At 31.2% G+C, this 15,475-nt stretch overlaps 2 protein-coding genes across 3 annotated transcripts; one reads left to right on the top strand and one right to left on the bottom strand.

The window, feature by feature from the left end:
* Positions 1-721: 721 nt before the first annotated feature.
* Positions 722-4,755, bottom strand: LOC125872071 (protein TIFY 4B-like). 2 transcript variants are annotated; one of them, XM_049552744.1, is made up of 9 exons: positions 4,472-4,755; positions 4,210-4,337; positions 3,892-4,028; positions 3,144-3,234; positions 2,900-3,056; positions 2,543-2,608; positions 2,386-2,452; positions 2,075-2,280; positions 722-1,365 (listed from the first exon to the last, which is right to left on the bottom strand). In XM_049552744.1, exons 1-9 carry the CDS (start codon positions 4,587-4,589, stop codon positions 1,352-1,354), a joined length of 984 nt encoding a protein of 327 aa, XP_049408701.1. In that variant the 5' UTR covers positions 4,590-4,755; the 3' UTR covers positions 722-1,351. The 2 variants fall into 2 exon arrangements, with proteins under 2 accessions (XP_049408701.1, XP_049408702.1); XM_049552745.1 differs by lacking the exon at positions 722-1,365 and having other exon boundaries at positions 2,107-2,286.
* Positions 4,756-10,860: 6,105 nt separating this feature from the next.
* Positions 10,861-11,974, top strand: LOC125872072 (protein LIFEGUARD 4-like). Its single transcript, XM_049552747.1, has 4 exons — positions 10,861-11,158; positions 11,239-11,352; positions 11,434-11,591; positions 11,672-11,974. Exons 1-4 carry the CDS (start codon positions 10,897-10,899, stop codon positions 11,873-11,875), a joined length of 738 nt encoding a protein of 245 aa, XP_049408704.1. The 5' UTR covers positions 10,861-10,896; the 3' UTR covers positions 11,876-11,974.
* The last annotated feature ends 3,501 nt before the right edge of the window (positions 11,975-15,475 follow it).

Raw genomic sequence — 15,475 nt, 5'->3', positions numbered from 1 at the left:
TTGTATAGAGTAGGGATAAGATATAATTAGCTCTTAACACTATGAAGTTTGTGTAAAATTTCCTAAATTTAATGCTTTGAGAAATATATTAGATATTGAATTGTATTTAGTATCAAGGGTACAATAGACACAAAGTAAATCATCTTTTGATTTTTCAAACAGGACAAGTATTGTTGGATAAATATTTTAGTATATTGACAAGTAAAGATGGATGGAGTCATGGAGAGAGTACTAAAATATTGCACAAGGTAGGAGTTGTGCGTGCGCACAATCCACCATTCTCAAATTTCACTTACACAGTATAGTTGTTGTAGTATTTATAACATATTTTTAGCTTTATAGTAAATTCAGTTCACAAGATATGGGTATGATTACATTTACATCACTCTTTCCATTCTCCACTTATGAGATTATACTAGGTATGCTGTTGTCGTCGCCACCCTAACATGTTTTTAACTTGCTAGGACATATCATATGGATTAGTAGTATAAGTTTCGTAGATTAAATTTAGTATAAGATTACTCAATGGTTCTGTGAAGAATCGAGTTATAAAAAACCATAGTCGAATTTTTTTAAGAGGAAAGCAGTCTATAAACCTTCGTATAGTACTCATTGATGATTCATACCACCAGGAACGGGAAAAAGAAATTCAAAGGAATACAAAGAGAAAAGTGAAATTAGATTATCATGCATGTGCTATGATGATCTTGAACTGTAAATTTTACACGAGAAAGGTAGGTATTATACAAAGGGAAAGAAACATAAGTAGACGCGAAGACAATTCTTTCCCATTACTTACTTCGCATGTGCAGTATCCTGCAATGCAGTCATAGTCGATAAATAGGTGAATTGACAAACTTGAAGAAGAAATTAAGCCTACAATCACGTTGATTCGATCAAATAACGGAGCAGGAAAGCTTATTTTAAACGTCAAGGATCATTAGAGAGCATGACCCGTTCACATTCTATGCCATGCAGTTCCGCTGGTTTGTCTCCATCTCCCAGCAACAAAATTGGACGTATAATTCCAAGTAAGCAAAGATCATTGAGAATGGTTTCCATCAACAAGGAAATACTACAGCCTAAAATCATTATTGAAGAGGACGACTAGCTGTTATAAGAAAAGCAAAAAACGTTTCATGACCTGACAACTATTTCTCACTAAATTCTCTCTTCATTTACATTACAGACAAACCTAGATAGAGAAGACAGTTTCACAGATATTGTCCCAAGTGCTACCATCATCACACTTCACACAACTATCCATACACTAGAACATGATGTGGCCACCGAACATTTCAAGACAAAAACAGAAATCTGTGTGCATCCCCAACCATTCAGTTTCCGACATTCACTCTCTAACATCTGACAAAAAACAATAACACATATCAAACACTTGACCCATTGAATGTTTCATACATCTCCAGAGACCAGTTTTCAGAACTAGTACACATTGCCTTAGCCTGGGGGAGATTGACATTGGTTTAGTTATAAGAAAGAGAAAAAAGAATGAGAAACTTCAATCAGAGGCTCAATAGATTTATATAGAGGAGGAGACATCAAGCAAAAATGACTAGTATACTTAATGTTCAATACTTGGTGATGCAATGACAACTAGCGAAAAACAAATGAGATATGTTATAGGATAAACAAACAAGGGGAAATAAACGCAATGGATTCACCATGTAATCACTATAATAAATCACTCAATTTATGAACCATGGCACCTTATGAATGTGTCCCGGGGGAGGATAGTTGGTTCCAGTGATGCAGGAATCTGATGCTATCTTAAAATACAATTGCAGCAAGAATCATTTAGGAACTTAGAAAGAACAGACTCAAAGGTTAAAACACAAAGTTTGTGATTAATCTGGTTACTTATTGAAAACAATGAGTATTTAATTTTTGAGAAGCAATATTCTCTTATTTCCTAGATGTTGAAAAGTTTTTAGTCAATAACAGTTCCCTACATCATGCACAGACTCATTAAAGAAGCAAAAGGAAAAAAAAAAGTTATGTAGAACGTTTGAAAGTATTATGACCACTAAAATAGGGAGGTTGTAAACAACATCACCTGTGTCATTGAGATCACTAGAAAAAGTGGGATTCATCTGAATATTGTCTTGTATAGGACCACTTCCTGTAGGTGTAATGTGGGGTGTGAAGCAAAGATCAGCCCCTCTTGCATAGTCACTTGGCGTACGAGTCCCAATTCGATCACTTAAATAGATATCCAAGCTAGCTGATGAAGTTGTTTCTACCTTTCTCTTCCACTTGAACCTTCACCTAACAGAGATGTGAGAGATAGAAAGAGACAGAAAGCAGTGCGGAGATCTTCTTATATTGTTCACTTTTTCGCATCGAACAGCTCAGTTATTGTAATACCTTTCTTTTCGCTTCTCAAGATATCTTTGTACTGATGCTTTCCTGCTTGCGGGGCTCTCCACTGCTTCTGTGGACATAAAATAGACGCAAATTTAGTAATGTTCAAGGAGTAATTTGTGGGGAAAAGAGAAGAACAAAAACATAACTAAGAACATACCAGGATTATCATTGTATAAGCGGCTGCTTTCTTCTATAGGAACTCGAGAAACCTCACTCATTTTCACTGTAAGGGATTCAAACTAAAATGTTAAGGAATAGGGGATACAATAAACATCTTCCTGGACGCTCCCAGGAAAAAGACTCGCCACCTCACAGACTCATAATTTAGACATTACGGATCATAAAGTAGTTGTATCTTTTCACATTAACTTCTTATGGTTGATTTATTTTTGCAGTAACCTAATAGCTTGGTTCAAAAAAAATCCAGAGAAACAAAGACTGCTTAATTCACATTTTCAACTTGCCATTGTAATCAAGTAAAGTACAAGAAGATAGAATTAATGCAACTAATGACCTGTTTGAATAGTCGGTACCATATCAGTATCTAGGCATAGTTTACTATTTGCAGCTTGTAAGCAGCATGCTGAATGTCGAGCTGCTACAGTGGCATTCGATGGAGTTTCTGAAGGCACACAAAGAGGGCTTGAAGCAAGACACGTGATTTTTTGTGCCTGAAAAGATGCAAGTTGGCCATATCAGGTAAAAAGTGAAAGTATACTGATCTGGTGAAGTTCCCAATTTTCAGCAAGCTTAAATACCTTGTCGGCAGGCACATCATCATAGACATTCACCTTGCCTCTATAGAAGATTGTCATTTGTCCTACTGGTTTATCTGCTGAACCTATTGTTCTGGAATCACCAATGGAAAAGCTATCAGTTTTTGAAGCTAGATAGGATGCAGTTTCCTTTGGGGGAAATGCTAGTCAAATGGAGGCCTGCGCCCCTATAATTGTGATGCCATTTTTTCAATAGAGTATCTTCTAGCGAACTATGAGTTACAAAGGCATGTGGAAAAATAAAAGGTTAAGATGAATATATTTGGATCGGATGATTTGTCAATAATAGAGAAAGGATCTTACCTAAGTTCTAAAATGATAACTTTGCAATCACAAAAAATAATATACTGAATGAAACTATTACTATAACAAGAGATCACCAGAGGATCGTATTAACAAAACTACAAGTAGGAGAGGAACTCTGACTTTGATAGGAGTAGCCGCTATTTAATAGAAACATGAAAGTCAAGTATTCAAGAGGAACAATTTCGAAAGTCAGGTGCCTTTTCTTTAATAACAAAAAGTAAGTAGCCATCAGTCATCCATTGAACACAGTGCTGAGCTTATTGTCAATCAAGCAATCAAATATATTAATCCTAAACTTGTTAAGATTGACTATTAGAATTTTCCAGGTCCATTCCAAACTTCATTCCCTTAGTAAATTTCGAGCTATATACACATTTAGAAGGTTTATTCATTGCAAAAAGCATTCAAGATGACTATAACTCACCTAGAAGGAGCTGAATTATCAACAACAGCGACCGGAAGGGCAGTAATTTGACTGGAAAGATCAGGTCTGTCCTGCTGATTTCTTCTATCAGGCACTGGTTCAGAAGGTTCGCCATAGGTATTTTTCCCTCTCTGGACCTACATTAGTTTTTAGAATAATTTAATTTTATCATATAAACATGCACTGTTACTTCACAGGCAACCATCATATAATAATACTACTACTAATTATCAGTGCAGTATAACAAAAGGAGCTCAAAATAATGCTTGGAGATATAAAGAGGAAATGCACTAGATAATTGAAACGCACTCGCCGTACATGAGTATCTGCACGAGGAATGTGAAGCTTCTTCCGAGTTCCGGCGTCAGTATCCGGCTCGAGGAGAGCCTTCAACGATATAACTTGCTGAATCGCTTGTGATTTATTCCAGGACGGCTTTCTCATTCCTGTACGGAACACATTAACGACAAATTTTCCACATATCACTATGCTTTAACGTATTTTTAAGAAATTTTTATTCGATTTCGCAACCTAAATTGTTTGTATGTAGTGAATACAGAGGCAGAGGTGAGAGGAGTACCTTTTTGTTTGAGGTAACGACGGCAGTCTTCGCGTGTGAGCTGAGAAATGTCATCGTCAGTGAGTTGATTGAGAGGTTTATCGAGAGGTGACTTGGAAACTGTTTCTTCCGCCGGCATGCTGTCAAGTTACGGCAAAGCTCCTCAGACAATCGGAAAGAAAAAAGTTATGCGAAAAGTTTTGATGGGGGCAATTTCAATTTGTGACCCGTAAAGTAGTAGAGGTCAGAAAGCCTTCAGTCCCATGAAGCCACACACCCAACAGTCATTATCATCAACTTTAATTCCTCCCGCTCCTTTTTTTTTTTAACCCTCCTAAGTTGGTGACTCGAACTCGCAATTTTTAGATTGAAAGTGAAGGATGTTTACCATTCGAGTAATTTTTCTTTTACTAACATCGGTTTCTTCTTTTTTTTTAGAAAAAGTATAAATATATGTTTAAATTATCATGATATGCAAATATCTTTCATCATAGTTTTAAGATATTGTTGTCCTATGTTCAAAAACTAAAGCATATAAATTCAAATTTCCCTTTACTATTTATATTGTCAATAAAAAAATTTCCTAACCAAATGCTTTTTTTGAGCGTAAAGGTTCTATTTGATCGAATATAAAAATAAAACCTATATATATATAAATACTTAATTAGTATTTTTAAATTTCACTCGCGTGATTATACTAATTTGTTGTTTTGTTGATGTTGTGATGCATTCAGAGGAAAAGGGCCCTGTTGACAGCTGCTCTGTTAAGCAATACTAATACTGTTCACTGCTGTAGCTCTGTATTAATTCTGAAGTGTAAATAGTATCATCAATAAATTCCTCATGAATATTGTCAGTCAATTCTCCATATAAAAACAAATTTGATAAAAATCTATTTTCTAAAAATTTCAATTAGCACTTTAGTAGTCCTTTGTCACAATTCACGTGTCACATCTTTCTTTCTTTTTCATCTTTCTAAAATAAAAAATAATAGTTTTAAAAAAGAAAAAAGACATGATATACCCTTCAATTCTGATTAAGTACCACAATTCTCGTTGGTGGTAGTATTGATGTCAATTTGTACCAAACCTTTTTTTTTTTCGAATATGTGATGACAACTTGAGTAGTTAATATGGATTGCTATAAATATTATTATGGTCACAATTTACATTAATTTTCCGATATTTATCTTAATTTATCGCCGACCAAATTGAATGGTGCGGGTCAATCAATTTTCTTATCCTTTACATTGGAAGCCTTGAAGCTTTTGGTTTGCTGCGGATAGAGTTAGTATATTACGGTTACGAATTTGATCAAATTCAATAATTTAAATTCAAATTTAATATTTATAGAAAAATTACATGTATAAATAATATTTTAGAATTTAAAATTTAATAATTCTGACTCCGCTTATTTTGCATGTCATGAAGATGAATATTTGTCGATCAAAATTCAAATTAAGGGACCACCATGAGCAAATGAGTAGATGGGCACGAATATTGTTTTATAATTCTCCACGTCTGGGATTTGGTGCATTAAATAAAAATTTAATGACAACTTAACAATCACTTTCAGAAAATCACCTTTCTAAAAAGGTTGTTAAATCTGTTACTTATTTAATAATTGCATTTACATATATGTAATGTTATTTCCATTTTTGTCTACCTTTTATCAGTTAAGGACCACTTATCATGTAAAGTAAATTTGTAATTGGATCGAATTATTTTTTGTTAGGCTAAGTAGTTTCACTTGATGTATGAGCTGTGATCCTATTTGATACTATATGTATAAATATGATGGAAGTATACTTCTTTTTTAAAATAATCATTTTGGTCTTTAACTCATATAAGCAAGTAAAAACAAACTTTGTTTTTATGGTCTAACATGTATATATTGAGGGCCCTCCGTATTTTCCTCTATGCACAACTTACTTCCATACGCCATTGAATGTTTTTCATAATAAAATTATAATTTTCTTCAAATCTTACTAGTTAGACTTTTGAATTGAATTGAACAATATTATAAAAATATATATCTTACGTTTGTAGCTTGACAACTCATGAACGTCCGACACATGTTGAGAACTTCGGTTTATTTTAACAAACAAACAATAAAAGTAGCGATTATCTTTATATATAGCTTTAGGCCAGACTTATAACTTTTAAAAATATATGTGAAGAATCATCTAAATAAGTTAAGGACCAAATGTAATCAAATTAAGGACCATTTATATCGTTTTCTCCTCTCTCTTTTTTGATTTCTCACTCGGTGTCCGAGCCCACATTGAAGCTCCAACTAAATTCGAATCGCGCTCTATTCAGAGATGGCGCTCCCAACATGATTTTCTTTTTCGTTTACTCCTTAGTTGCCTCTTTGCTTACATTTTCTTCAAATGGGCTCCCACCTAGCCCACAAATCATAAAACCTTATATAAAATTTATATATTAGAAGAGTCTAGGATTTACTACCATTGTTCCAATAAAATCACTACAAATGTCCAATACTTACTATATAAAATATATAAGTGGGCCTCACCACCTTCCACTTAAATACTACATATTATATATTATTAATTACTATACTATAAATCACTACTAATATCCAATATATTTATCAAACTATATAAATGGGCCCCATCACCTTCCACTTAAATACTACATATTATATATTAATTACTATACTATAAATGACTTAAATACTCCATATTATCTATTACAATAATTAACAATTATTTGACACTTTAAATTCTATCAATGCCATATAAATTAGGATAAAAAACCTAACATATAATATTTAAATATATTTAAAAATAATATAAGTAATACTATACATTACAATAATTAACAGCTTAATTATTTAAAACTTATATAAAAAATTTAATTGACTCTCTAAATTCTATTGGTACCACATAAAATGGATTATATAATAAACATATATTGTTTGAAATTGACGAAAAAGAAACAATAAATTACAATAATTAATAAAAAAAATAGTCCACTCCAAAAAATCTATCAATTAACAACATATATTGTTTGAAATTGACGAAAAACAAACTATAAATTACAATAATTAACAAAATAAATCTCTCGACTCCAACAAATCTATCAATTAATGCCACATAAATTGGGACATGGCAAATAACATATATTATTAAAAAATTAGGTTCAAAATGTACTATAAAATACAATAATTAACAACTTAATATATTAAAGAGACATATAAAAAAGGGTTAATATTTGAAATTCTGCATCTGCCACATAAATTAGAACAAATAGAGTAATAAATATTATTTTCAAAATTATGTTAAAAAAAAGTACTACAAATCACAATAGCTAACAATTTAAAATATTTTTAAAATCATATAAAAATTTCAATAACTTCTCAAATTCCATAATATGACATAAATTTAAAAAAAAAGTGTTATAAATCATAATAAATAGTACAATATTTCAACTACTTTAAAAGTATTATAAATTGTAATAAATAATACAACAATTTAAATTACTTAAAATTTAACGACTTAAAAATATTTTTTAAAATGTATTAAAATTTTGGTTAATTGTCAAAACTTTACATGTGCCACATAAATTGGGACATGGACAGTCACACATATTTTTTTAAAAAAATTACATTAAAAGTATTCTATCAATTAACAACATATATTGTTTGAAATTGACGAAAAAAAAACTATAAATTACAATAATTAACAAAATAAATCTCTCGACTCCAACAAATCTATCAATTAATGCCACATAAATTGGGACATGGCAAATAACATATATTATTAAAAAATTAGGTTAAAAATGTACTATAAAATACAATAATTAACAACTTAATATATTAAAGAGACATATAAAAAATGGTTAATATTTGAAATTCTGCGTGTGCCACATAAATTAGAACAAACAAAGTAATAAATATTATTTTCAAAATTATGTTAAAAAAAAGTACTACAAATCACAATAGCTAAAAATTTAAAATATTTTTAAAATCATATAAAAATTTCAATAATTTCTCAAATTTCATAATATGACATAAATTAAAATTAAAAAATAATATATATTGGGCCCCGTGCTGGCACGGGGTCCTATATCTAGTCAAAATTAGAAGGCTCTTACAGTACGCTAGTGTTCTTTGTTAGGTCATTTTTTAGATTGTCTATATTTTTAAAAGTATTACAATTATAATTCATGAAAAACTATCTTTTAGGATAACATTAGATTCGAATTCAATGATTGTTTTCCTTTATATAATGTTCAACCTTACAAACAGAATATCACATTGTCGCCTAATATTTGTATGACTTGCAAATTTTGGACTATGATCTCATATTTTTTTCATAAGATTTTTAATTATCTTTAGATTGTGCTCTAAAAAATTCATAAATTACGATTAAAAAAAATGTCATTCAGCAAAATTTTCACTAGTGTCATTATTTTTGGCATGGACCTATTGCTGAAGAATTGCGGGCCAGGCCCGAGCTGATTTTGGCCACTACACTTGAACACAGATTAAAGAGTCCTTTAAATTAAAAGACAGATGCAAAAGCAAACTACAAATTCCCAACTTCATTTATATAGAAAGCCAAATGAAATATAAATGAGGTAGATATATAGTCATCATGGTGAAGAGAAGGTACCAGATTTATTAGGACATATGTGATATTTTTTCTATTCTAATTAATGTGATATACAGTGGTGGAGCTAAGAATTTATAAAGGGTGTTTAGAAATAGCACAACAAAAGCTCTTTTCAAAAATTAGAACTAGTGAGATTCAAACACACGAGCACTTCCTCATTCCAAGGAGGTGAAATCACAAGGCTATAACAATTTGTTATGTTAAAGGTGTCCAAAATATGTTATTTAGTCATTTCGTGTATCATTTTACTGGTATATATGATATTTTTTCCTGACAAACCATGTGGCTACGCCACTGGTGATATATAATTTAATTTGTCATAGAGTGAAAGAAATATATGATGACTTTGTAATATTTCAAAATTAATCTTTAAATAAATAAATTCTTAAATAAAAAACTTACCTCCATGGATTTAATCAAATAAGATAGGTTTAAAATGTTGATATTATCATTAAATATTCACAAAATTTTAAAAATATGTCAATAATTTAGACTGACTAAAAGATTAAATATAATTAAAATGAAGCAAACGACCAAAAAAAACTAGAGTCGAGTTATGAGTAGAAGCTACTAGCATGTTAATAGGATTCTTGGTTTATAAATAACTTTTGAAAAGAATATGCCTTGTAGACTTGCTAGCTCTAGAGGTGTTGGATAAAAACTCAAATAATATTAAGTCAGCTTTAAAGTAAATTACGAGGATGATTATTGAGGAGAATTGATTAATTGAACTCATCCCAAACATACCATCATAGATTTGGTCAGTGTCAAATAAAATGTAAATCTAGACCGTACGTTTCCATTATTTCCCCCCGAAACAAACGTCCCATAAACGCACTCTCATTGGTGAATTTGTTATGAGTTTAATTTGAGTATGAATGACTTTTAACTTTAAGATGAGAATTTATCGAAAATTCTTACTCCCTCCGTCCCATTTTATGTGGCAACATTTCCTTTTTGGTCAGTCCCAAAAAAAATGTCACATTTCCTTATATGGAAAGTATTTAAAGGTACAATTCCTTTTTTATCCTTGTTGGTCCCACTTAATCTTAAAATAATATACTCCAATACATTTATGAGGAGAGAGAAATTGAGTTTACTTTTTAAAAGGGCAATTTGGTAAATATTTCAAAGTCTTCATTTATTTCTTAAACTCCGTGCTCGGTCAAATGTTGCCACATAAAATGGGACGGAGGGAGTATATTTTATCATAGTTTTCTTGATCTTTATCTATAAAATTATGTTAAATATATTATTATTGAATAACTTGTATATCATAGGATCGGATTGCTTCTATGATACTTGGTAAATAGTACAAGCAAATGACTAAAGTAAGTGAACACCATTAGCTTAATAGATAAGCCAAGCAATGCTCTTATACCATCAAATTATATTAGTTGAATCCATTAAGTAGTTGATCGAGGAATTTTACTAGTCTATTTAGTTGAGTATCTAAATTAAGATAAATCGTAATTAACGTAGAGAATAATTCCATGTTGTTAAACCTTAGAAGAAAGGAAAGCCAAAACAGCAAAACTCAGCTGTCTTTCCCTTGAAACAAAATTAAAGGGATGAGTACAAACTTTAACAATTCATCCAGACAAGTCCAGAAGAATATTACTATAACTAGTTCGATAATTAAATATTCCTTTGCCTTCCACGTGTCATCTCATTTCCTCGATCGACTACTCACGAAGTTTCTAATTCTTTTTTTTACATGTATATATAACCGACTCATTTTTTAAAATAAATAAATGCCATAGAAATCTCAAAAATTAATCTTAGTGAAATTATTACTATTTGTGAGATGTGGCAGCAGACGTGGAATACGCCTTACCGGAAAGATGACGTGGAAGCCGGAGCAAGGCCGTTGTATCCGGCGATGTTGGAGAATCCACAACTCCGTTGGGGTTTTATTAGGAAAGTTTACTCAATTTTGTGTTTTCAGTTGCTCATGACTATTGGTGTTGCCGCTGTGGTTGTTAGGGTTCACCCAATTGCACATTTTTTTGTGTCAACTGGGGCAGGATTAGCTCTCTATATTCTTCTTATCATCTCTCCCTTCATCAGTAAGTCTTTTCTTATCTGCCGTCTTTATTTGTTTAATCTTAATTATTCATAAACTGATATATGGGATGGATGTGTGCAGCATTGTGCCCCTTGTATTACTATCACCAGAAACATCCGGTCAATTTCTTGCTTCTTGGGTTGTTTACAGTTACTCTGGCCTTTGCTGTGGGATTGACTTGTGCCTTCACCAGTGGTAATTAAATTTTTTTATCTGCTACTGCATCATGCTTATTAATTTTGAGAATTGCTTCATGTCTACTTTTATAATTGTCAGGGAAAGTAATATTGGAGTCCGTCATATTAACAACAGCAGTTGTGCTTAGTTTGACAGTATACACATTTTGGGCAGCAAGGAGAGGCCACGATTTCAATTTCCTTGGACCATTCTTATTTGGTGCCCTTATGGTTCTCATGTTGTTTGCCTTTATTCAGGTTCTTGTTCAAAATCACTACTATATACAGTATAAATATTTAGAAGAGATAACCAATCCATATGTTTATTTTTATTGCAGCTACTGTTTCCTCTGGGTAGGCTCTCTCTGATGATCTATGGCTGTTTAGCCTCCATTTTGTTCTGCGCATATATAATTTATGATACCGACAATTTAATCAAGCGCTACACTTATGATGAATACATCTGGGCTGCAGTTGCCTTGTATCTGGACGTTATCAATCTCTTCCTATCTATATTGACTATTTTTAGAGCTTCTGAATAGTTCAGTTGAGAAACAACTCTCTAAAAAAATAAAAATGTTACTAATTGTATGTATGTGACTTGAAAAGAATATTGTTCATCTATCAAGTTAATATTATTTGTGCTTAGCAAAATGAATAATTTTATAGGAAATGTTACAAGCATAATTTAAAAGTTATTACAAAAGCATTAATATTTGTAAGGTTGATGATGAATATGTGAGTGAACATTAGACCAATCTGATAGCTCAACTATTGTTTAAAGGTTATATCTGCAAACATTTGCCCTTTGGGACAAAGTAAATAGTAGCCGCAAAAAAAAACTTTGAGTGAATCCACCCGTGCTTTTTCGTGGTTGGGCCAAAATCCAAATCGTTATAGTGGGCTGCTTTTCGTCGAATTTTGACATACTTCAACAATTCCTTAGAGGAACTTTCGCATATAGTCACTCAACTTAATTACACTCTATAGCTATAGTTGCTAATTACAATTTGTAGCTATAGGGAGGAGCGTGGTGAGCGATATTGGGAGAGGGAGAGGCGAGCGAGAGAGAGCAAAGAGTGGGAGAGAGGTGAATTGTATCGTATATCAGTTAGATAATTGTATATTTATACACATGTATTTGAATATCTGGCGCGCGAGATTGGAAGAGGGAGGAAAGAAGCGAGTGAGATTGGGATAGGAAAGAGAGGCGAGCGATAGAGGGCAATGATTTGTATAATTCACATCTCGTTTGTATAATTCGCGTGTTTTTATGTAATTGAGTAATATAAAGTCTGGAATTATACAAATATGATAAAACTCGAAATAATGAATTTATACAAACATAAACATATGAATTTTAAACAATTATACAAAATATACTATACAACATATATTATATGAATAATATTATACAAAATTCAAAAACTATACGATTATACAAACTTTAAAAATTTATACACAAAAAGACTGAATGTATATGATGACAAAACTGGAAAATCAAAGGAAATCATCATCATATACAAAAACAAATCATCGTATACAAATACAAATCAAGTGAAGAATTGTTAGTTGCGAATTATACAAGTGTGGCGAATTAAATAAATTTGGCTAATTATGCAAACTCGAAGTCAGTCTACGTAATTAGTAGTTAATGTTAGTCGTGGGTATATCAAACTATAACTATGATGAGTAATTAAATAATATAAATTTACTTAATCGCGTAATTTTTCCTAGATTTTACTTGGGCTAAGCTAGATATTAACATGGTCCTCTTGAAACAAAATTCATATTGGGCTTTGTCATAGGTTAATGGAGGCCCATGTCTTAGCAAGTAGAATCTTGGGTTTCTGTTAGCCGTCATTAGCAGCCCACTGCAGGTATACTTTAGGAAAAATCCAAAAGTTTGTGGGTGAGGAGTTGGAGTTGGGATTTACTCCCTCCGTGTGTATTTATGTAGTATAGTTTGATTGGATATGCAATTTGAGAAAGAAAGAGTTTTGAAATTTGTGGTTCGATTCACATCTCAACATTTAGAACGACAAAAGATCATGAACTCAAATCTTACCATTAATCGTTATAAAATAAATAAATAAAAAACAAGACCAAAATAAATTCATGATATAATGAGTAGTCATTTTTGTGAGGGTCGAGCGTGATGCATAATTAAGTAAACTAATAAATAAAAACATATTTTTTTAAACGGTTTAAATTTTTAGATAAGTTTAACATTCTTTACAAAGTAAGATAGGGGGCAAGAACTACAAAAAGAATGACGTTTAACCTTTTATCACATCCTTACAAAGGTGGCATAGCCACAAAGTAAAAAAAGAAGTGCTTGAAGATACTGCTTTAAAGTTGATGAAGGATGATACCTTTTTTTTCAGAAAAAAAGCAAGACGTTGAAAGACAAATGGAAAAGTGAGAGAGAGAAGGTGGAAAAAATGAGAAACAAAATACAGACAATTGAGACCACATGAATCTTTAAATTTTTTTTCAAGTGGTTTAGTATTTATTTTTCATTGATATGTAATCTTGGAGACAAAAGAGTGGAAAACGTTGTCAACAACACATTTTCAATAATTTTAAGGGACGATTCTAAATGAGAAATGAGTCTTTATGGCGTCAAATCCTCAATGACGGTAGGCAGGTCGTAGATGAAAGCAAGGTCAAAAAGGAAAACTACCAAACTTTTTCTTTTAAAATAATATTCTATCGCATTTCTATATTTAATGGAGTAATTATTTAACTTTAAAATACTCATTTTATTCCTAATTAAATGATAAATAGTCACACAAACATAATTATTTTAAATCATAAATTTCAAAAGTTCTTTTTTAAGTTTCATGCTAAGTTAAACTACATCACTCAACTAGGCATGTACGTGTGATGAATTTAGGTTATGAGATGTAACTTCTCTTCGTCTTTTTCTCTGGTTGTTGAAGTTTCTGGGAATATAAAAGATTTATTTTCAACCTTTTTTGTTTATTTTTAGAAAGTTTTGGAAAAGTAAATACACGCTCTATCCCATAATTAAAAATAGTTGTCCCATATAATAGTAGTTGTCTACTTTACTAAATCAAGAAATACACGCTCCATCCCATTAATCATATTTTCTTATATTTACCTTGCAGTTAATTCTTTTTGAAAGTGTTTACATTTGTAAAATTATCAAGAAGTTTTATAAAGAGTGAATTAGTAAAATTATCTTGAATTCTTAATATGCGTGTAAAATGGAAAGTGATCAACTTGTATGATACGGAGGGAGTATTCTTGAATAGTAACATGCACATTTTTTATCAAACACAAATTTTTATTTTAATATTTAGAAAGATGTTTTTATAAAACATGAAATATTAATCTCCAAAAAAACTTTGTAAAGAAGCAATTTTTTAAAAGTGAGGCCAAATTGACTATTCATGACTTATTGCTATCCTAATCAGGATCATTCATCATTGACCAAGCAAATTGTTATATGATGGCATTAGTAGAGACCATCCCCAGATATACCAAATTTGGAGCACATGTTGACTAGGACCGACCCACATTTCTTCATATGTCAATTGTGATGATATTTCTCCAACACTTATAATTTATTACTTTCTCCATTTCATATATTAGTTGTCTATTTTCTTATTTATGCGTCCCAAATAGCAGTGGAGGTTGTTGATGGCATTTTCAGCCATAAAACATGCCTTAATTGGACCACCATGTTTTCTGATCCACAAATTTGCTCCATCATTGGTATAACGTAACGTAGATTTCATCTCGTTGTGAATAAAATTAAGTAAATTTAAATTTTATAGATTCTAACCTTCAATGTTCATATTATTAAAGGGTTATATAATAACTGATTTAGAGATGAATAATATATGTACTAAATCTTGCATAATATTATGTTCCCAGCTAATTGGTTAGGATGTAAATTACATACTAATAAGTGAATAACTAAGTAATACATAAATTCATTTATAATTATTCATATCGGCATTATTAAAAAAGTAGATTTATATTTTGTATCGAAAATAAATAAATTTTATTGTCAATATTGAATTGGATATGGACAAGGCGATGGGTGGAGCTTGAAAAAAGTGGATTTACGAACTGTGAAGTTGTGGGTGAAAAGGATATGTTGACAAGGA

Source organism: Solanum stenotomum, chromosome 8, assembly GCF_019186545.1.
Source record: "Solanum stenotomum isolate F172 chromosome 8, ASM1918654v1, whole genome shotgun sequence".
In the NCBI taxonomy this organism is placed as follows: Eukaryota; Viridiplantae; Streptophyta; class Magnoliopsida; order Solanales; family Solanaceae; genus Solanum; species Solanum stenotomum.
The sequence above is the reverse complement of the archived record's forward strand: the minus strand, read 5'-3'. Positions and strand labels throughout refer to the sequence as shown.

What these genes read in the sequence shown, in the direction of transcription:
- LOC125872071 (XM_049552744.1), bottom strand. Translation starts at nt 4,589, where the DNA reads ATGCCGGCGGAAGAAACAGTTTCCAAGTCACCTCTCGATAAACCTCTC. An exon ending in TCGTTACCTCAAACAAAAAG is followed by an intron (nt 4,338 to 4,471) that starts GTACTCCTCTCA and finishes TGTTCCGTACAG; the next exon opens with GAATGAGAAAGCCGTCCTGG. An exon ending in CTTGAGAAGCGAAAAGAAAG is followed by an intron (nt 2,281 to 2,385) that starts GTATTACAATAA and finishes TGTTAGGTGAAG; the next exon opens with GTTCAAGTGGAAGAGAAAGG.
- LOC125872072 (XM_049552747.1), top strand. Translation starts at nt 10,897, where the DNA reads ATGTGGCAGCAGACGTGGAATACGCCTTACCGGAAAGATGACGTGGAA. An exon ending in TATCATCTCTCCCTTCATCA is followed by an intron (nt 11,159 to 11,238) that starts GTAAGTCTTTTC and finishes GGATGTGTGCAG; the next exon opens with CATTGTGCCCCTTGTATTAC. An exon ending in GACTTGTGCCTTCACCAGTG is followed by an intron (nt 11,353 to 11,433) that starts GTAATTAAATTT and finishes TATAATTGTCAG; the next exon opens with GGAAAGTAATATTGGAGTCC.